Genomic DNA, 23,996 nt, shown 5'->3' on the forward strand with positions numbered 1-23,996 from the left:
TGTACAAAATTATGAAATGTGGCAAAGAAACAATATGTTTTCAAGCAATCATTGAGAAATTTCAAATATCGGTATTAATACCGGTATTCCGGTATCACGTTTTAAAAATACAAAATACCGGTATTGACTTTTTGGTCCGGTATTGCAATTCCTAATCCAGATAATATACACTCTACTGTACTTACAAGTTTCAGCTTCCTGACATTGAAAAATACAGCAATTTGTCAGCAACTTAATTTTGTTACAAATGACAAAATTTAATGTGCTATTAATATCAGCGACAACTTTTAGCCAAAATCCCCATTGGTAGTCTTCTTTAACTAGTCTTATTTTAATTAAAGTGTTAGAAATCCGAAAAATCCCATGACAGAACAGCAGAGGCAAAGATAATATTCTGAAGTTCACAAGAAACATTTTATATTGAAAAAACAAATTAAATCCAGTAGGAGATAAGTATAAAATTATCCATCGAAACTTACAAGAATACACAAGATGCATAGCAATATATTATATTTTTCCGAGAATACCCAACGCATCTTTGACCTGCTTGAGATCATAATAAAAAAAAAAAAGTCCACCAACAAGAAAAAGATCCAGAAGTGGATTCAGCCAGCAGAAGAAAAAAAAAACCATAAAGGTGAGAACTGCATTTTGGAAGCTAAGACACCAGTCATAAATTCATTGATCACAATGTCATGCGATGACAGCGACTGTGGAGCACTGATCCTGATTCATGCCCCCCCCCCCCCTCCGTTCCTTGTTCGAAGCACCCTCGCCTTCCAGCGATGAAGTCCATGGTGCTGTTCATTAAAAGTGCCTTACAGCTATCGGCTGCAAAAGAACAAGAGGAGGGGTGAGGCATAAAATGTGGATGTTCCATCTCTCGGGGACCCGGCTCGTAAATATTCTTCAGTATGGTGTTCTCGTAAGAAGATATTGACAAGGAAAGGCCTCGGGGAAGAGACGGAGTTTATTGGAGACAAAAACGCTGCTGTTTGAAACTCGAGAACACTTTCTCACGTTTCGAACAGAATGGAAATGTTCTTTTTCAAGTCGGAACGAAATCTTTTCCGTGGTAGAAGATGCAATGAATCCAATTTAAGGCTGCTCTTCAGTGGGAAAGAAAAACCATCTCGCTTGAAAATGGGCTTTTTCTTTAAACGAAAGCAATGTTCATCAGTGAAGTGATTGACACTTCAACAACCAATAGAACGAGCGGTGGCCGATGAAAGTGTGGATCATGTGACCTGTCACATTTTGCAAGGGGACAGACCGGACGCTCCCCTGCTGTGCAGAGTAGTCGAAGGAGGTAATAGCTGACGGCGAAATGAAACCGCAGCTTTTTACAGACCCTTCCAAGGAAATTCTAGTTCTTTCCCTCTTGAGTCTTGACTACATAGGTAAAAGAAAAATAACTCAGTGTAAAAGGCGCGGCATTTTGCAATCCCGCTTGTGATATTAATTTATTTGCATTCGCACTAAAATTAATTTTTGAAACGAAGATTTTTTTCCCCCATTAATACGGTTCCTGATCTCATCTAGGAAAAATTAACGAATGAATGAATATTTGCAATAAATTTATAAATTCGTTTTATTTTTAGAAAAATGTTCGTTATTGAAAATTGATAATATCAAAAAAGGAAGGAAAAAAAAGATAGCCTGCATGACCACACTGAATTTTAACGAAATGAACTACAAATTCTAACCAAAAAATATTCTTTAAAAATGGATGATCCTACTTAATAAATTTGAAAAATCGAGTGCCGAATAAAAGTGGGGACTAACTAGTTATCGGTTGGCGAAATTCTTTCACTTCCTCTGCCTGTTTGCCACTCTCCCCAACCCCATCCGAGTTAGCAGAAAACATTCTTAAAAATGAAACTAGATCCTCTTTGCATAGTTAATACTTGATTGTACAATAAACATTAATGCCACTAATTAGTTTCATTAACCTTTATTTGAACTGATAATATTTATATTCTAGTGCTAAATTAAATACTACTTTGTTGGTTAGTTACCTGTTTTACAAATGTAGTGGCGACTAGAAAAAAAAAATACCTTTTCTCACCACTGGTGACCAGAAAATTCCCCTAATCTTTATCTTTGAATCCTTTTCTTTTTGAAAAAATATTTATTTATTTATCTAAGTACTATATGCAGATGAGAAGGCTACGATAGCATTTCTCAAGGGGTTGTTATGGTGAAAGTTCTTTCAAATTGAGCATAACAACGGCAAAGTCGCGGACGGCTACGGATAAGGATTTCCTGAATTTGAAAAATTAAAGATTTTTCTCTGATCTTTGTATGCAAGGGTGCTCACCCTGCTCCAAGCTCAAAGGCAAAAATCACTCCTTCCCCCACTCTCAATGTTTGTAAACTATCTTGCGTTGAAATTTTGCAATAAAACTAAACCTAGCACTTTTAGAGTCTCAGATTCCCAGTTACTAAATTCGGCAAAATACATGAGGTATTACATGCACTATATGACCAAAAGTATTGGGACACTTTCAAAAATTCACAATTTTACGGATTTCTCAAAAAATAAAAGACCAATTGCTCTCTGCTCTGTAATTTTTTTCTCATGAAAAGTATACTCCAGACGTCAAATCCAATAACAATTAAGTCTGCTATTCATTTAGGGGACCAGCAACAAATAATCTGTTCTTATCATGAATCACTTTATAGCGATGGCAGGAAAGTGTTGCCAGTTTGCTAACAATTCCTTACCATTCGTCGCCTATCCTAGAATTATAGAAATTCGGCTCATTAGATTGCTGATAACTTTTTAAAATTTAAAGAAATTGCGGTGGAATTTTTTTCATGGATTGTAGGATGTATCTAAGCTTTGAATTATGAACGTTATAAATTGCTATCTTTCGTGTCTGCGCAGTGAAAAATTAATAGCTTTAACTGTTCATATTTCAACAAATTTTCAATATTTTAACTTCAAATTTTATTATTATGTTTCTCTAAAATGCTGTCAAATATTTTAAAAGTTTAGTAACGTTTGACGAAATACTCTGCGTAATATAAGGCGAAAACCTTCAAAAAAATTTTGCATTTTTGAAAGAAATGCTTATATTTCCATGGGTATAAGAGATACTTTCACAAAAATATAAAAATAAGTTTTTGATAGATTTTTAACTCATTTCTGAAAATTATAGCTTATTCCCAGCAATTTGCAATGAAAAATTATCAAAAAACTTTTTTACTCAATTTGTTGTCGGTCCCCTAAATGAATAGCAGACTTAATTTTTATTGGAAAATGACAACTAGAGTATACATTTTATGCGAAACAAATTATAGAGCAATTGGACTATTATTTCTCGAGAAATCCCTAAACATGTGAATTTTTGAAAGTGTCCCAATGCTTTTGGTCATATAGTGTATATAGTGCTTCTACTTCAACACATTGAGTTTTTATTAAAATTTTCTAATAAGTCTTGTGAGTGTCTGATCCTCGTTAGTTGTCATAATAAATATTAAGGGTTGTACTTTTTCTCAGGAGGCACGAAAATATTACCTACATGTATATCTGCCTGAAAAAAAAAAAAAAAAAAAATCTCGAAATACTTAGATGAAAAAAAATCTCAACGCCTCGCTCTGCCAGATTTTAAAGTTTTTATCGCTCTGCCTCGTTTTCATGCATCTTGCATTTAATGAATCAATAATAAAAAATAAAAAAAGGGCAAGAAACAGATTTGCAGGAAATACATAAAGTTGAAACAAAAATGAAAATGAACAGCTTACATTTAGGAAAGCAATTATAGGTACAAGTAAGGGTTCACAATTAAAAAAAAAAAAAACAAGACAAACTTTTTCTTTTAAGTTCTGTGTTACGCACTTCTGTGCCGAAAAATTATCGTATCCTGTCTTCAGTCACAGAATAAAATGAATGTTCTAATCCAATGATTATCAAGTAATTTTCATTCGTATAGAACAAAAATCTTTTTTGAGATCCCACATTTTCCATTCTATTGACTCCTAGTAATATGTAAATACAGCGAGAGAAAGGATTTAGCTTCTTGTTTAGGAGAGGGAACCATTTCTATATTTAATTAACATGATCTTTATCGTAAGCATACTATTTACTCAGAAATACTCCCTATTTTCCCAAGCACTCTGTTTGAGGGCTATGCCTTTTAATTTTCTCGAAAATAAAAATTTTCAAAATGCACTTTTAGACGATCTCTGGTAGTATTTGGAAGTAAGTAAGAGGTCCTGTGATCTTCCACCAGCAAATTTTTGAACTTGAAACGCCAAAAACACAATTTCAGGTTCTTCAATTCTGTTAGGAAACGGGGAGTTCGGAAGCTTTCCCCGGAATTTTTCGAAATAGTCTAAAAACGCAGTCTTAGTGTGATGTTGGGGGGGGAGGCAAAATTTTTAAAGTGTTATAAACATGATTGTAGGCCATCTTTAATAACGTTGGGGACATGCAGGTTTTTGAAATCCAAAAATGCAATTTTAGACGACTTTTTTTTTATGGTCAAAGAAGGACTTTTCACAAACTCCCTTCCCGAAATTTTTTGAAATTAAAGCCATAAAAACGAAATTTAAGACGATCTTTAATGATGTTTTTTAAGGGAGGGGGGGGGGGTGCTTATGTGACCTGAAAACCTTTATGCCTGTAATTAATTTTTTCTACATTGTATTAAAATGCTGATCTAGCTTCTGAGAATGAAAATAGAAAACAGTGAAAACTTGTAACCCCCATTCTATATTGTTCACATTTTAGTTAGCTTTGTAGGCAACATAAGGCTGAAAACGTCATTAAAACTAATACATACAATGCTTAGTAATTCTACCACGGTGTGTTTTTTACATTAACTGAATTATATTAAATTGCTAATATATTTTTCATGATTTTCTATGTGTTTAATGAGTATGTTGGTGTACGGAATGTTTTCCGCAATTGAATTTTCCACCTCCCAAACCTTCTAAAGAAATTTGACGAGTCTGGCTCTTAAAGACACAAATAATTTTCAAAAATGTTTGTTGAGCTGTGGAAAGCACTTTATGTGTGTACCATTTGTAGTAACATAAAACACATGTAAAATGATGCAAAATACCCAGTATCTGGAATACGATTTAATCTATATATAAAAATATTTTTCTACTGGAAGGGAAAAATGTCAACTTTTCGCATTCGACAGCATTGTAACAATGTTCATTATATTGTAAATAAACAATTTGACTCAGAAATATTCCTTTCAAATCTATTTCTTTTCAAACCACAAATTTGAAAAAAAGCAGATGTTGCGAATTTAACAGCTAATAGCACGCATCTACATGGATTCACTTTCAAAAGCACTTGATTTTTCACGAAAGCCTTAGGAAAAGAGGAAAGAAGAAAGGACGTCCAGCGGAGGTCATTGAGGGGAACTAATGAGAGGGTAATAAATCTTACACCCCATTAGCACTTACCCCTTAAGTCTGTGCTTACCCCTCAAAAAGGGGAGGTTTCTAATAAAGGGCGGGGCGAATGCAAAAAGTGAACGTATTTTGAAATTTTTTTCAATAGTTAGAACATGATATTTGTTTAAAAAATGGTCGCATTATTTCAAACAAGATCTCAAAAGAGAGCTGGAAATATTTTGCGTGTCAGGGCGTTCTTAAAATTTCGATAGCACGAGTTGCAGATGTTTTACAGAGCGAAATGTCCAACAGTACCTCGTTTTCGAAGAAATTCATTTTTTCTCGAATTTTAAAAAATCGGAGAATGGACACATCAAAAAAGTAAAAACTAAAAGAAACAGACATGGTCTTGAAAAATACTCAGAAAAAAAACCGGATCCGAAAACTTCACAGGAATTTGTAAAACAAGCTCCAACTTTCTCCGTAGGTTAACATTAGATCCGAATCTTTCAGACTCTCAGTGAAGAGCACCCTTAAGGATGAAAGAAGCGTAAGAGGTAGGAAATATGGATTTTTAAACAAAAACAAAAGGATTTTAAAAGAAGAATAAGGAAACATTTCGGTTTAATACAGTTGAAAAATACTGCGAACGAAGACGAATTCTCAAACCTCTCGCGTAGGATATTTATTCCGATATCCATTTTCAAGAAACATTTCTGTGATCCGTTTTGTAATCACATTTAAACACAGCATACTTAAGACTCAGTTTTGGGAAATAAATATAAAATTTAAAACTTTTTAATGTGGATTGTATATTAAGAAATATATGTTTACATTATGAAAAACAAAGACTTCAATCGCTTTTTTGAAAGATGAAATAAATTGCCAAATCTAAGTACTGATAACTCTTGAGTTAACTCATAAGCGCTAAAACTATGTTTCTTAAAATTTTTCAGACTGTAGCTACATTTGAAGATTTGAGCTCTTGTCTTTCTTCTTTCTTCCTTTTAATTATATGCTGAAATTCGAACTAACGTTTAACTGAAATAAAATCAATCTCCTTTTTTGAAATATATTTTTTAAAGTTTTATTTACTTATTTATTTATTTATTACATTTATTTATTTTAAAATAATCTGGTTTTAACTGGGGGGTGCGGAGTCGGGAGTTGAAGGCTTAAATTTCCAAGAGTCAGATTCGGAGTCGAAGTAGGACAAATTTTTGGTAAAGGTGTCGAAGTCGGCCATTTTCGATCCGACTCCGAAGCCCTGGTTTTAACAAGCATCTTTTAAACTAATTCTCCTTATTATTAATGAAACCTCCTATTTTAATTTCGAAAAACTCGTTTCCCTTCATTGCTCCAATGTGCACCAAATACCTTAATTACGAATGTAATCCTCCACAACGCTTGATGATGACCACCGGGTCATGCCACTGCTATCACTGCAAATGATACGTACTGCTATCTACCGATACCACTTCACCATTGAATCTTCACCGAAAATACACATGAACATTAAACGCTCCATTTTTTTAGTATTAGATAGGAAATGAAGAGTGCATCTCATGCAATACAAAAGAATTTTATTTTTATTTTACGTAAACAAGTACTCATCTTGGTATGACGGAGGAAAAAAAAGGGGGCGAGGGTAGTCGTATCCCACGGAAATCGAAGGAACAGAAGATCAGTTAAAGTTCCTTTATTGAATGTAGGGATTGCAGTACCGGACCAAAAATTCATTACCGGTATTCGGTATTTTTAAAACGTGATACCGGAATACCGGTATTAATACCGGTATTTGAAATTTCTCAAAAATTGTTTGAAAACATATTGTTTCGTTGCCACATTTCATAATTTTGTACAAAAATTGTGTTATTATGAAAACGTAGGTCGAAACGAAGGTTTTCAGGAAGTTCGCGAAAAAAATGTTGTAATGGCGGAGTTTTAACATGCCTGTTTCTGATGAAGTCTCCCGTTCAAGCGGTTTCAAGCAAATTTTCATTCATTTGTCTCTCGCACATTTGAAACTCTTAGCATGAAAATATTTGCATACTTCCTGACATATTTTACATTTTGATAATTTAGTCTGTCATTGCAAAGCGCCAATTTTATCACTTCCATTGAGAATAATAGCCCTGAAGACATGCAGAAAAAGCTCTACTTATGATTGCAATCCTCCGATGAAAGAATTTGAAAGTGTTCGTTTCCTCAGAAGCTTTCGATCGGAAAGATTGATTAAACTTGATGAAAACATTACATGGAGCATATGCGAGCGTCTAAAATATTTTGACGTTTAGTTTCTTTGCCATTTGAGTTCGACAAAGAACGATCGCTCTTTCTTCTCATGTGTTGAGTGAAAAATGCATAGAAATGAGATCATTCTGTTTGTTGCTATAATTTTCACATTACAATTTACTTCGAGTTTTTTGTACAAAACAGTGTGTGTACGCGCGCGCGCTCTTTTTTTTTTTTTTTTTTTGTTACTTATTACCTAGTACCAAAGGGCTTCGCCAACTTCTTTTGGATTTAGGAAGGGGTTCGCAAGGGGGGAAAAGTTTGGGAACCGATGATTTAACATTAAGCTTATTTTTATTTTAAATGGCTTGTACAATTGATCAAGTGCATGTGGGACAAAGCGAAATATTGTTCATTTCGTTTACTTATTCAATTAAATCACTTGCGTATCCATTCATTATTAATTTTTTTTTACATTTTTTAATTTAATAATTTACTTATTTATTCATTCATTCACTCATTTTCTTATTCGTTCACAATTTTACTCACGCATTTATTTTCCTCAAACATTGATTAGTTATAACAGGAAATATCCAACGTTGTTTAGCACAAATGAACAGATTACAGAACATACGTGTTTCGGAGTTTCAAGGAACCCCTTTTATTGCTTCATTATTTATTTATTTCTTCATTCACTCTTTATTTAATCATTTATTTGATCAAACTAATTTTTAACTATCTAATAAAAACTATTTTATTCGAAAAATATTTTAATTTTTCTCTTTGCCTGCAAAAAATAAATAAATAAATAAAATAAAAATACTACTTTTTTTTTAGGTACAAATTTACACCCAGAAATGGAAAATAATGTTTCAAGGCAAGTTGTATCATAAAATACATTATTCTTTCTCTATGTCATGTTCTTTTCAAAACAAATTTCCAGTTTGCTTATTTTGAAAAAGGTGAGTTATTTTTATTATTTCACTTTGCGCCGCATTCGCCTACTATTAAAATAGACTAAAAAACAACCAGTAAGAACAACGTCATAAATGTTTTGCTACTAATGCTGCAGAGAATAAAAACAGTTACTAGTAGCACACTGTTTAAAATTAAAGTTCAATGTTTCACTTAGAAATTGGTTAAATTTATCAAAATTTAGCTGAAGCAACAGTGAAACTTATCGCGAATGAGATTGTTGCGGCTAAATTTTGCTAGATTGAACCAATTTCTTGGTGAAACATTGAACTTTACTTTTAACAGTGTATTTGTGTATTACATATGAGGCAATGAGCAGCAAAGGGATATAAGTGGCAAAATTAAAAATTTGGAGATAATCAGCACAAATAGTAGGGGAACCTCTCCTGTGTCTTGGGGCAAGAGATAGTACAAGTAGCCCTAGTAGGTGTACAGCATGATTTAGAAAGAAAAAAAAATCAATGAAACCTACGAAGGGTGTTATCTTTAAACGCGTTTTACTCGAAACTTGAAAATGTCCACTTACATTCCTTTGCTTGTTACTGCCTCATATAACTTTGATTTTCTCCTTTACTGAATGTTTCGAGACGTTCTACCATTGTCGCCGATAAGCTATATGATTTTCTCCAAAATAAACATAACAGCGTTCGGTCAAAAAGCGACCATAAAATTTACGAGAAATATGTCCGCGTCAGGGAAGGCGATTTGACACAGAATCCGTTTCAGATTGATATATTTCATAAACTCCGATGTAACAATTTTGGCCTTTCCTCTCCAACCACCACTTTTCATTCTCGGAAAATAGGATTAAAACAGCCGGCCGTTCCGTTTATAGCGATTTAATACAGAAAGAAACAACATAATGCTGTAAATATCGCTTCCACGTCGCCTTTCGCTTTCCGAATCGGACCCTAATCTAGTTGGAAATCATTCCCATTTTCTTGTTCTTCGAGAAAACCGGGTTTCGCTCCAGATTACACCGGTCGTAAAAGTCGGACGAAAATTTATGGAAAAAAAAAAAAGAGAAAAGGGGGACCCAGTGCCCAGGTTGTTCCTTGCTTCTTCCCCTCGCTGATTTATTCTGGTAGCCATGCGAATTCTTAATCTTTCTTGTTCTTTTTATATCAAAAGTTTCTCTTCTCTCTGCCCGCCGCCGTGCAAACGAGATCCCGGCACGCACATGGGTTCGTGCTCAGAAGATTATGGTTTTCTTTTCGCACTGTTTGGGAAATCTTTTGTATTTCTTTCTTTCCTTTGTGTTTTCACTTTTCCCGCTTCTTGTTTTGGAAGTTTTCTCGATTTTTTCCTCGAAAGTATTTACGTAAAAGGGTATTTAACGATGATCAATCTGCGTGAAACTTGTGGCATATGTACAATGATTAAGCTGAAACTTTGCTAAAATGTGGATACGTTACCGTTAAAGTATGAAATCAGTTATTTTATAGAATACCTAGTTATTTCATTGAATAACTGATCGTGTCCGTTAAAGTGTAAACCTCTCTTGTATTTCATGGTTTAACTATTTCATAGAATAACGATCTGCAGCCCGTTAAAGTGCAAAATATCATATATCTTGCACGACAGCACAAAGTTGAGGTACTGGTCAGGGATTTAAAAAATTATTTATAGAATACCTAGTTATTTCATTTTAGATAAATTGTTTATTTTACACTTTAACTGTCTCTCATTATAGAATGCCTAGTTATTTCATAGAATAACTAGTTAAAGTGTCAAATTAATAACATATTACACACTTTAACGGACACGATCAGTTATTTCATAGAATAACTAGGTAATCTACAAAATAACTGCATTATATACTTTAACGGTAACAGATGTACAGTATACACACAAACCTGTTTTTGTGCGTTTTATTTTTTTTTTCTTGTGCGATTTTTTTTTTTTTTTTTTTTTTCTTGTGCGATTTTTTTTTTTTTTTTTGGTGCGGTTTATGAAAATTTCACACAAATTGGGACTCAATTGTCTAACATATCCTTGAAACGAGTGCTTAATAGTAATTTTGATCGATTTTTTTTATGTGACCCTATCTACCACAAAAAAAAACAGGTTTGAGTGTATATATTTCCGTGACTGAAAGGAAAAATGCACTAAGTCACAATGTCCAAACTAGCCAGGAGAAGAGTTTATTGTTTTTCCTTTGTGATCATTTGAGGCAGTGAGAAGCAAAGGGATGTAAATGGACATTTTCAAGTTTTGAGTAAAACGCGTTTAAAGTTGCTGTGCTAGGTAGGCTTTCATTGAGATATTTTTCTAAATCATGCTGCACAGCAGCACTTATTAGGGCTATTAGTACTATCTCATGCCCCAAGACAGAGGAGAGGTTCACCTACCATTTATACTGATTAGCTCCAAATTTTTAATTTTGCCTCTTACATCCCTTTGCTTCTCACTTCCTCATTATTACCGGATTGTCATTTCTGGGCTTATAAAGTATAAAATAAATTATATCTAAATCTGTGTGCTCAGTAGAGTGAGATGGTGCTTAAATTAAGATTTTGAAAAGGAGAAAGAAAATGAACATAGTGCCATTTTTGCCTTTAGGCAGTAGCGCACACAAGGGGAGGGTCCAAGGTGTCTGGACCCCTCCCATGGCTCTTGAGTTTTTTTAATTGACTATAATCTTATCCTTACGTATGTAGTACGCAAAATAATTCCAAGCAAAGGCTACAATATCTTCAGATTTAATAAATGAAAAAAAAAAAAAAAAATATTTTCTCCGTTTCTTTTCCTACAAAATCGAACTGTATGTGAGCATAAATTGTTCCAGAATGGTGATTCTGCTTCGCTGTCACTTCTCAACACTTGGTTTCAAACCATATTGAAAATCCTAGTACGGTATACTAAAGGAGTCAATTTCTGATGGGACCACGGATGGAGCCATAAGATGGCTTTAATTTAGATTGTCGGAGTCAAGAAGTCTATCAAACAGCTTTACGAGAGCTACCTGTCTTACAAACGCTTCTTTAGCTCATCGTTACTCAAAAAGTCTTCAACGAAAGAGTTCCTGGAATTGCATCCAGGCGTGCCTCCAGAAGGCTGGGATTATGAGGGACATGAGCGCCTCCCCCTCAAGTGACATAAAGTTGCATTGTGGAGGACTTACATTTCGAAAAATTCGGTCCGCTTTTTATGTCCACAAAGAAAACGCATGACTCCTCATCCAGAAATGAGGATCTGACCTTCACTATATATATCTGTATTTAAATCTTCCAATATCTCTCCAATATATGAGACAACAGAAACTTATTGCATCAGTTTTGTATAATTTTAAGATTTGAGAGTTGCAAAATGTGTTCTTTGCAGCTGTTAAAATTAAATTAGCAAGTGGAAACCGTTATTACACACGTCTGAACACTCAATGATAGATTTCATTAATAAAACTGGAAATCGTTCTCAACTGAAGAAATTAGTTTTAGTACTAGATAAAAGAGATGTTGCAGCAGGTGGTAATAATAATTATAAAAAAAAAAAATACTGCGGGTCGCGTCGACTTATACACTCAAATCTGATTCAAACTTTTCCTTACAGCAAGTCTGAGGTTTCTTTTCATAGTTCAAGAGTTCATCTAGTTCTTTTCATAGAAGTGGCTTTAGATTTAGGATTTGGTACTTTTGGTACCTTGGTTCTGGTACTATTAAAATATCTTAATTTAAAATCATTTGTAAACAAGTAGAAATATTGCGCTTTAAGTTCCCAGCAAAATGTGTTTTGAGTTCAGATATACGTAGACTTTCATTGATTTTTTTTTTTTTTTTTTTCTAAACCATGCAGCATAACAGCACCTACCAAAGCTACTATCTCTTGCCCTAAAACAGAGGAGAGGTTCTCCTACCATTTGTACTGACTATCTCTAAATTTTTAAATTTGGTACTTACATCCCATTGCTTCTCACTGCCTCATAAGAAGGTGCGTGAATAGGGGAAGGGGGGGGGTTGAGAGAAGGCACACCTGTTTGGTAGCTCAATATTTTTCAAATGTGGGGTGCAATACAGGATAAACAATATGGGGGACCCAAAAATGTCATTTGTGACGGCCCCCAAAAATTCTGTGCACGCCCCTGCTCATAAGTAGTTTTATTTTATTATCAGTTCACCAAAATTACATCAAATCATTTTGTAATTGAATAACAAGAATTTCTAACGAATAATTCTAATATAGTGATGAAAAAGTTAAGTTTTTTGCTGTAAGCAAAAATTTATAAAATTAATGTTCCTAAGCACATAAGGAAGGCTTCGTGGTTGTTCCTGCCCCCCCCCCCAGTATTCAAAAGAGATTGCGTACTGAAAAACACATGTTTTCTATAATCTTGCAGCGTTATGCTGTGCATATTCAGATTGCTTCTCGCTTAAAATTGACGATGATTTGAATAAGGAGGGGGGGGGGGGAATTAGTGAAATGCTTTAACTGCACTTTTTTTTGTACTTTATACTCAGCGTAAACTAAATAATCAGTCTTCTACAATAAAGCTTAAGTACAATCGATGACTAAAATGCAAAAAAGAAGAAAAATGAAAAAATTTCAGTTACTGCTCTTTACCTTCCCATGGCAGTGCACTTCAAAAATTCAAAATTTAAAAGAAAGCTTTGTTACTTAGCGCGGGTGGAGAGATTCAGTTAACAACGAGAAGGAGGGGGGGGGGGCGTGCTACTCAATAAGACAAGGTGTGTCCACCGAAACATGGGTCGGTTATTAAAAAATAGACAAAAGATATTCTTCTGAAGCATTTAAAACGCGAGTGTGATTTGTGACCGGCTCGTATTTGCAATCGAGCCTTTTCCTTGTTCCATTGACGATCGGTAACACAATACGCGATTTGTTTTTTTCCCTTCGTCGTAAAAACGAACGGGGTGCCATAAATATTTCGAAATTATGACTCGCCAAGGCGTTTAAACAAGGAAAAATGTTTCTCGTGCCGTTGAATGCTCCGTTTCTGTATGACCGAAAGTACTTAGACACTATTAAGAAAGTGTGGAGGTTCTGAGAATTCTTGGTACGTTCCGTCAAACTATTGCCTGGACACGGGTTCTGTAAGGAGAATATCACAATCGAAGGACGAATTCATTTGCAAGGTCTATCAAGGACACAACACTTTCGGTTGCTATTATTTGCTCAGAAAAACTGGATCATAAATTTATTTTGTTTGGTTTTTTTTTATGCTTTTGCTTTGTTCAGTTTTGCGAAAAATATTATAGCGGATCATTCCTTCTGTTTTCATAAATGTTTAGTCCAATAAAACTCGACAGGGGCAGCAAAAGGGGGTTGATGGTTAACCCCCAGAATTCTTGGTTATTACCTAAGTATGGTACAGTAGAATCTTTCAATAAGGGACACTAAGTGGACTGGACTAGTAGCGTAGCCAGAATTTCATTTCAGAGAGTGTCCAATTATGCCTAGAGACTTTTAAAAAAGGGAAAATCTAGCCCAGAAACCAATGTCCTTGAATCTGATTTTGTTTTAAAAAAACTAATAAATCTGCTTTTTAGAACAATCCTACCCAAACCCTCTAAATCAAAGGAGTTGTAGACCAGTCTTTTGTTTTGAAGTTGTTTCTTACTAGGTATTATTGAAAATTGATTTTGTCACAGCATGAAATTTTAGTAATATGATTACGATTTTTTTTAACGAAAAAAGGAAAAACAATATGTTCCGAAATTCGATTTTCCAAACATTATACAAGGAGAAGGAAATATATACAACTGAATGTACTCAAATTCGAGTATTCTTGTATCATAAGAGCAAGAAAATTATGTGTGAAAAATTGATATTTTCCCTTTTGAATTTTATTACTTCTTTTGAGGAGGGTTCCAGGAGCGTGAACCATCCCTTTGGCTCCGCCACTGAGCTGGACATCTTATTCCTTAAAAAGAGGCTTACTTTCTTTGGAGGTTATTTGAGTTTATGCAGCGTAAGAAGAGCATTTTGAGTTAATGCAGCTCTGCATAATTGTTAAAAAATCATAAACTATTAATATTATGATTAAAATTCTGAAACTGTCTTATATATATCTACCAATAAACAGGGGTGCCCACCCCCTAAGATCAAGGGCGCACCTACCCCATCCTAAAAAAGCAAGAGCCCCCCAAAAAGTGAAAAATATCCCTCAAAACACCCCCCCCCCCCCTAAAAATTTCAAGGGCGCAGTCTGTGCCATGCCCCTTTAGGTGGGCACCCCTGCAATAAAAAGACCAGAATAATTTAAATTTCATTAAAATTTAATCAAAAATTTGTCACCACGTTTTTTAAACAACTCTTATAATATATATCTATATAAACTTCTCAAAGAATGTTGAAATTCCAGCCATTTGGATGACGGGCATTCCCTGGGACACTGTTGACACTCGTCTTTTGAGATAATGTTTTCATATTGTCTAGATATCTTTTTTTTTTTTTTTTTTTGTAAGGTATGTTTAAAGAAATATGTATTTGATTGTAAAAAAATTGAGCTGAAATCTCTAATCAGTTTCTGTCCAGCTTTTTTAAAACATTAGAATTACAGCCATGAGATAGAGCATAACACTGACATTTTACAGAAAAAAAATATTTTTAATTGGAAAAAAAAAAATCTTACGTTTGCGATGTTAAATATTGGAACTTCAAGGTTAAAAAAGTATAAAATTATCCTGAAGAAAGTTCTTTTATGAAATTGAACAGAATAGAAATATCAGTGCAAAGCACAAACTTTCCCACTTTCTAGAACCACCCACATGCTTTGTGGATTTAATTGGTTTTACTTCATAGAGAAAATTTTAACTGCATATAGCAGCTTTTACTCCCACTTCATACGCTTAAGAAATCATCAACTTCAAAATAATTAAGCCCCTGCATTATGTAATTCACATTAAATGATACTTAAAAATGTTTTTTTTTTTTAAATAATAACAAAAACTACAGTACTATTAGAAAATCTCTAGGAAACTTAGATTCCATAACATTTTCTGATAACCGATACCGTGCTTTTCTTGAGTGATTCAGTAATGTTGCTTAAGAAGGTGTATCAGTGATTAGAAACTTTTATGGAATACCAGCTCTCCAGAAATGTTTTAGAAGCAACAGTTGCCTTTTTTTTTCTTTTTTTTTTTTTAATGTGTAGTCATTAATAGACAACAGATATAACGTGGCGTTTTCTGAGGTTCAACTCCTCGTGAAATTTTAAGAAACTAAACAGAGCTAAAATATAATAGCTACGAGAAGTACTACAACGACAGTAACCAGTTAATTTATTTAAAAACAATCGACAGCCATAATTTTAATTCACGTCATTAAAACATGGCTATCAAAATTTTTGAAAACCTTAAGCTTAAAGTGTTTGCAATTGCCTCTTCTGGAGAAGGTTTACGCAAAGACATCGATTTGTAAGGGAAAAAAATCAAAAGAAACTGCGTTAAGTTGTTGCATTTTTTAAAATTGTTATAGTGCAATATTTTTGCTTATGTTTATGCTCAAGTAAGTCATAATTAGTTCAAACGGAAAAACAAGTAAATTACGTCAATTAGCGTTAAATTGATTTAATTTCCAGTGATACCTTGCTTTAATTAAATTCAAGTTCTTGTCAAAGAAATAATATTATTTCATGAAGAGCTTCAAATTTTTCAACGCTTTGTTCATTTTGTCTATGCTTGGTAGCAGTTGCAAAGGGGAACAAATAAATAATTGCTTGTGTGTAACGAAACATAACGAAAAATTTATTAGGTAAGTGCTGTGTAGTTTTACGAAGGAAGATGTATTAGTAACTTTATATTTGAAGAGACTCTGGCGAGCACTAATAATAAAATTATTCAAAAAGTTTCTATTTAAATCATGGATTCATTTCTTTCTCTTTTCTACGTAATACAATACTCTTCTGCAAAAAATAATAGCTTGAAATGCTCGGAACTTATCAACAGCCCTGAAATTATTAAACTCTTCCTTACTTCAACACTATAAAAAAAAAAAGAAGCAAGACAGAAAGAAACTGCAGTACGACTAAAACATCACCTTTGTTTAGAGATTTTCTAGTAGTACTGTACTTTTTTTTAACAATAGTTATCACACCTCGGTGGAAATTCATGAAATCTGACGGAATTTACAAGGGATAATTTAATAACATATCGGTTATAACATCAGTAAAGCGCTGATACCATGCACGATACAGCATACTCTCATTGAATATTATTTTTAATCGCGTTCCTTTAAAAGTTGAAATGGCGACCTTGTTTTTCATGCATTTTTCTTTTGCTTTCTTTTTTAACTGTATCATTCTTTAAGTAAAACTCAAAGTTGAAGGAAAGTCATAATCTTTCTATAATTCTCAACCCCGTCTCGACAGGATCCGTTCGAGCTTGAATGATCGGACTTGATTCTGCTGCTGATTGTAATATACTAAGATCTCAGAAGTTCGAAACTCTGACTTTACTGCTTTACGGGGGGGGGGGGGGGGGCATGTTAGACGGAGCAGCGGACAGAGCACAACATTTGGAATATTTAAGAAAGAAACTTGAAAGAAGTAAAATGTTAATAGAATTTTTGTTTTTAGTTTGTAGTCGTTGCCAGAGAAAAAAGTTATAAAGTTTATTGTCATGGTCACTTATTTATGAATCAAAAACCTTTCAACCATTTCTATCGAAAATAAAAAGTTCACAGTCCTCTCGTGCTTTGAGCTCAGTTTACTTTGATTTAATCAATCGATATCCAATATCCGCCGATGTTAAGTCAACGAGAAACTACATTTCGATTTTTATTAACAATTTTACTTTTTTGTGTCTTGAAACAGAAAACTAAAAACGTGCATTCAAAGTCTCTACGATTTTCAAAATTTTTCGGCGTTAAAAATACTTTTAAATTAGTAACTAAGTTTTCGAGATTTTTCTTTTTTCTTTTGATCAAGTTCCTTATCAATAGAGTTTCTGTTTGTAGTAAACCCTCCGTTTAGATCGGGATTCCGCATAGTCGCTACTGTTAAGCCTTTTGAACTGTTTTATTAGACGAAAAATTGTTCAAACCAAAATATGAAGTATATGGAAATAAGATCGCTCGTGTTGCAGCTGAGATATTTCGAACAAAAAAGTTTGTTCAAATCTGATAATTACTTCTAAGACAGAAAAATCAACACACATTTTTCTTCTTCCTCATAACGGTACATATAATTAATTAATATTACATCGAAAAACCACGAAGAACGTCCACATTAAATAGAGTACTATGTCCACATTTAAAAAAATAGATTACATTTCTCAAAACCAGAAAGAAATTGCCCCTTCCTGACTGCTCTCAAATAATGTGCATTCTTTTAATGAAAAATGGGCTAAAACTTCCTTACAACATATTTCTTTACATCTGAAACAAAGCAATTCTGATGCCGAAGGGGAAGGGGGTGGGGTGAGGTCAATCCCTGAGAAGTTTTAACACAGATTGTCAGTTCTAATACGATGGATTTTATTTTTTTTTAAATGTAAAAATTCTTATGAACCCAAGCCTCTCCCCCCCCCCCCCCGCCAGCAAAGATAAATTCTAGCTACTTTAATACAGTCAGACCCCAATTTAACGAACCTCTATTTAACGAATTTCTCGATTTAACGAGTAATTCTCTATGACTAAAATGAAGACAAAACCCCCTATTTACCGAAAAATTAAACCCTAATTAACGTCCAAATGTTACACCCATATTGTCCGAAATAGAAAAAGATTTTTCTTGAAATCAGAAATTTTTGTTGGGCGAGAGGGCAACCAACGAATATTGATTTTGATGCAGAAAGCGATAATGAAACTCCCATTAAAACTTACTTATTCAAATGCTTTCTTTACATGGCCTGGAAACTAAAAACATATCTCATACAGCAGGCTGCAAATGACACAGTATTTTCTTCTCTCCATAAAGTCGAAAGAGAACTATTTCGAGTCAAGTATCAAGGAAATTGTCAGACATCAATTACTCAGTAGTTTAAAATTTCAAATTAATTAGTGTGTAATAAGTAGGGCTGCGGAGTCGGAAGGAAAATGGCCGACTCCGACCCCTGGATTTTGAAACGCCCGACTCCGACTCCAGATTTTTTTTTATTATTTATTTATTTTATTGTATTTTTTCAATTCCCTCTCCCCCTTCAGGAAGGGGGGAAAACTACAAACAGAGATTGAAATATTAATTCCTTTTCATGAAAATTTCGCATTTTGTATTTTATTGTAAACCCAAGATGCATACAACGTTAGAAATTCAATTTAAAAATCAAATTTTCCAATAGTTACGAGTTTAAAAGTGAGATTTTTTAAAAGTACCTTTTTTTTTCAATAATTTAAAAGGATTACTTGTAATTTGCCCCCTTTTAACGTTTAACAAATACATATTGATAAAATCGTGTGCTTTAAATTTTTAAAAGTTGCAACTTGAAAGAAAAAAAGCTTTTTTTCTAAGTCTAAGTTCTTGAGAGGGGGTGGTTTGCCCCGGGTGACACCCATCTGGTAGGTGACACCCAAAGTTAATTTCAGAGTTTGTAAAAAATATAAACATTTTAATTCTAAAAATTTTTCCGAACATATTTTAAATTATATTTCACTAATAAAATTTCAACGAAAGTAAGGCACATATACGTCAGGAGCAAATTTTACACAAAATGCGGCGGTATACAAATTTGTACGAATAGCTTTTACGATACCTATATCTCTTCTTTGCTAAATTTTTAATTTAAATTTTATAGTCTGCTTTAGAATTAACCTTAATATGAAGATTTTAAGATTAACTGCAACTATTGAGTGTTGTAACCAAGAAATCACTTACACTTATTTTGTTCCATACCTTTTAGGGAGAATTAAGCGTATAGAAATGGTCTTAATAAATTTAAAAAAAAACACTAGATTATTTCATCGGATCTTTTAGATTCGTGCTTTCACGAAAAAAATTATTTGAATTTGCCGAAAACTCTCAAAAGTTTTCCACCCAAGCTACGGGCCTCGACTTACTAAATTGTTACTTTCCTTTAACTATTTTATAACTGAGATTGAACAAAACACTATATTTCTACTTTTATTTGAAAGTGATTACTTGAAAATGTTAGGCAACAAAACCGCTTGCTGACAATTACTATTTGTTAAATTAAAAAGCAAACAAACTAGGGGACGGCTACAGAAGTTTGGTAAGCACTCAAGCTAGCTGATTGCCACAATCGCAGTTATTTTCTCATTAGTAGCTTTTTATACATAAAATCGAACCAATTGGTAGTCAGTTTTAAAAAATGCAAGGAGAGTCAGTGAAAATGAAAGTAAAAAAGAAGCTCGGAGTCGGAGTCGGCCTGTTTTCTAACGACTCCGACTCTTTTACCTCAAAATCAGTCCGACTCCGACTCTTTGACTCCGACTCCACAGCCCTGGTAATAAGTCGTGAAATGCTGAATAAAAAGTGTACATTTTCTAATTATGGATATTTTTGCGCAGTTGCTTATTAGGGGTTTTAGATAAGGTAAGTGCAGTTTTTCTTAATTTTTTTTTCACATCCCGATTTTACGAATAACCCCGATTTAACGTATAAAAGTTTCGGTCCCGACGAATTCGTTAAATCGGGCTCCGACTGTATAAGTGTCCAGTGTCGACTGGGTACAAATTCTAAAGGCCCAGACAAGCCTTTTTCTGGTAGCGTCCAGGTTAATTCCACTTTATCAGGCCCCCATCAGTTTTCTTTCTTTCTTTCTTTTTTTTTTTTTTTAAATATTTGTATTAGTAACTAATGATTGTTAAAGAAAAGTAACAGTAGATACTTTTCAAAAAAGAGATGTAATTAATCAGCTCGTTCATCTTCTTCTGTAATTCTCGATTTAGTTAGTATTCTATATTACATTTCTTATGACTTCATTCATACATTTTCAACAAATCCTGTTGTTTAAACTATAACTGCATTTACTTCTTAAAATTATACCTTTAAAATATCTGGCATCAACAACTTGGCCATGTATGGTTTGACTCCCTCTCCTCAAGAAAAGGTAAAATTTATATGTAGTTGCTCATAAATTTGAAGGTCCTTCTCAAAATTTAAAATCAATCTGTTTTAAATATTTATTTTATAAAAGGCTCTCTTATCAGTTGCTCTTGCAATCGTTTAAAATTGAGAAGTATTAAAAATAGTTTTGAAAGAGGTATTATGTAAGAACAGTGGATTTACAGGTTTGGGGGCACCTCAGAATTTGAACAAAATTGCGCAAAATGGTTTTATGTGCTTATTGGGGCCTCAATGTCGTCGGTGTCCCTTGAAATTGCGAGGTGTTAAACCAGCCACTACCACCGACTAAAAATAATAGCTCATGTGCACTAACTTGTTAGAATATATTATGTCGTGCTGCTTCGACAATATTTTAACGGTGTTTGTTTCTTTTTTAAATTAAGCCATAAACTGCAGTATAATTAATGTGAACATAAATATTTCAGCTGTATGAATCAATCTATATAGCTAAAGAGGATCATTAATAGCATCTTTCAAGTACTTATGATAACAGAAAACAAAAATGAAAGAAGACAAATACTTTTGACTAAAAAATGGTGACAATAAAAGTAATTTTAGCAGGCAGCACTGTTATGATTACTTTATTCTTATATTAATTTTGAATAATTTTTTACCATAATCGAGCGAATTTGAAAAGAATAAAAAACTTTATAAAAGATATAAATAAGATTTCATTCTGCTGTCAATATATTTTGCACGTAACTAATTTTAATCTCTTCAAATCATTTTAAAATAGCCTCTTTACCCTCAATTTTTCCCATAAATTGCAGTGTCTAATTAAAATTCACAATACAATTATTCTTTTCTGCACAATGAATAAAATACCCAGCGTATTGAAATTTCGTTTACCGACAATATTTGCATCAACAAAGCGTTAAAAGTTACTAAGGATCTTGGAACATCTTCGAGTTATGTGTCAAGTTACATCAAGGATGTGTAAACCAGTCACATTTTGGTTCATTTCTATAGTCAAAAAATTAATATTTATGAGACTCGTAAGAAGATATATCCCCCCCCCCCCAACTGGCGTCGTGTCAACACTCTTCTTAGGAAAAGAAATCACCAATTGGCTATTTATCAGTTTTGTGTTGATACGCTGATGGACTCCGGAGCTCAATACAGTGAAACCTGTGTATAACGATACTAACTATAACGATAACAACAATATCGTTTTTACCCTAGCAAAATGTCAGCATGAATAATCAAACTGTCTATAACGGTAACCTGTCTATTACGATACTTTTTTTGGGTCCCAGCAAGTATCGTTGTATACAGGTTTTACTGTATCGATAAATTCCACTGCCTTTCATGGCAGAGTAAAAAGAAATACGGGAGCTGAACTATCGTGAGCCCAATTCCAAACTAAACCCTGCCTAACGGTGAAGATAAGATTTTTATAAAATTATATTTATTTGGTAAATCTTTTTATCGAAATTCAGCAGGAGGTTTAATAATTACTAAATACACGACCTCAATTTATTTTAAAAAGCTGTTAATTTCTCATGTTTCACACTATTGCCATCTTTCTGCTACAATTTTGAATATTTAAAGTGAGTAGCACTTACTGTGATTGCTGCCACCTATGGTCAGGGCGCAATTTAAAAATGCTAAGGCAGTAGTCCCGACACATTTTTAAGGGCCCTAGAAATTGGACTATTGGGGAAAGTGCTGTATAGTTTGTAATCGCAGATCTCTTTTTTAATGCCTTTTGATGTCTATAAGCAGCACAGTACCCTGAGAATGTAAACAAAGATATTCATGGCTATTGTTTCACACCAGAGAACAACCTAAGCGTTAAAGAAAATAAATGTGTGATGTAAGTTATTTATTTTTTGTGAAAAGGTCACTGAATTCATTAAACAACCATTTCCCAGTCCTTGAAAATATTAATTCAATTTTCGGTGCCCGCGTGCTGGAAAACCCTTTGACTAGGCATCATGGGCAGGACCGTCGTTTCAAAAACATCCAGTGAGTGGGGGAATAGAAAGTATTCAATGCATATAATATCGAAAACAACAAAAAATCAAGTGCGCATACAAGTAAATACATTATTTTCTCAAAGCAAGGGTAGGAGGTGAGGAGCCGATTGCTCCCTTCTTTCAAGCTTGATCATTGACCTAATGGTAAATCAAGGACTACTTATGCAAGGGCGCCCATATAGGGGGGCAAGGGGAAGGGCTCGAGCCCCCCTCCCTTAGAAATTAGAACATCCGTGCTTTTAATACTTTTTCTTTGCAAAACTGTAAAAATATTTCTTCGTCAGCTATTAATGAATAAGTTATTAAAAGTGTCAAATTTAAATGACTCTAATCTGTCCTGAAATCTGCTTCCATGGGTAAAATATCCTACTAAACCGTGGTTAAAATATCTGACCCCCCCCCCTTACAATTTTACATATGGGCGCCCATGTACTTATGCAAAAGTGTTCCATTAGAGGGGGACTCATGACATTTTAGGGGGGTGTTTTGAACGGTATTTTTCTCTTTTGGGGAGACTCTTGCTCTTGGGGGGTTCTCTTTATTAAGGGGGCACCCCTGACTTATGGCAGAAGAGGAAAGGGGTTTGTTTTAACGGAAAAAAAAACATATTTCTATCTAAAAGGTAATTTCAACAAGCAGGAAAAGCAAGTAGTGGCACTTACCTATAATAATCCTCCTTGCAATAGATGTGGCCGTCCCTCCAGAAACAGGTAAGTTCAGTGTCCAGGCGCATCTGGCACCGATGGCACGTGAGGCATTGTGCGTGCCACTGCCGATCTACGGCCTGCAGGTAGTAGCGGTCCGAGATCTGCGAGCCGCAGCCGGCGCAGAGGCTGGGAGGGGGAGGAGGGGCGTCCATCTCCCCCGGCAGGGGGACAGAGATCGCCGGCATGGTGATGCCGCTCACCATGCGTGCCAGTGCACCATGGTAGCGCTGGTACGGTACCAGGATGAAGCGTGGAGTGGTACACTTGACAATCGAGACGACACTTGGCTTGAACCTCTATGATTCAGTAGATTTCGGATTCATGGTTTGGACACTAAATGCTTCTCCTGTCCTTATTGTTGAAAATGTGATAAAGTTTTGCTTTGCCTGAGGAGTAATTGGTATTGTTGAATAATGTTCACGCTAATATAAATCAAAAATGCAGAAAACAAAAATCATCGGTATACACTTACAGCAATATTATGCAAGGAGTCTTTGTTATCTATTTATGAAAAAGTGAAGTCACTGATAGAGACATGGAAATTTTCGAGTTTTTCATCAATCACATTTGTCAAAATGATTTCCAAAATGCAAAACATTCGTGAAAATGAAAGAAAAATATTTTTTTCTTGAATTCTTATTTTTCATCAATATGAAACCAAAACTGCGTTCGACTTCCAAGCAAATCTTTAATATCTGACAAGAACTTTCTAAATTTGTCTTTCATAAATTGAATATTACAAGCATATCCATCTACAAAAGT

General features: G+C 34.1%; 1 protein-coding gene across 1 annotated transcript in view; it reads right to left on the reverse strand.

Moving 5' to 3' along the window:
* LOC129223388 (LIM/homeobox protein Lhx9-like) overlaps positions 1-23,572 on the reverse strand; it is a 70,727-nt gene extending 47,155 nt beyond the window's left edge. The window contains exon 1 of the mRNA XM_054857979.1: positions 23,190-23,572. Coding sequence (XP_054713954.1) covers positions 23,190-23,437 — 248 coding nt within the window. The 5' untranslated portion in view covers positions 23,438-23,572. The remainder of the gene's footprint in view (positions 1-23,189) is intronic.
* Positions 23,573-23,996: the final 424 nt, after the last annotated feature.

The sequence above is a fragment of the Uloborus diversus genome, chromosome 5 (genome assembly GCF_026930045.1).
Source record: "Uloborus diversus isolate 005 chromosome 5, Udiv.v.3.1, whole genome shotgun sequence".
NCBI lineage: Eukaryota > Metazoa > Arthropoda > Arachnida > Araneae > Uloboridae > Uloborus > Uloborus diversus.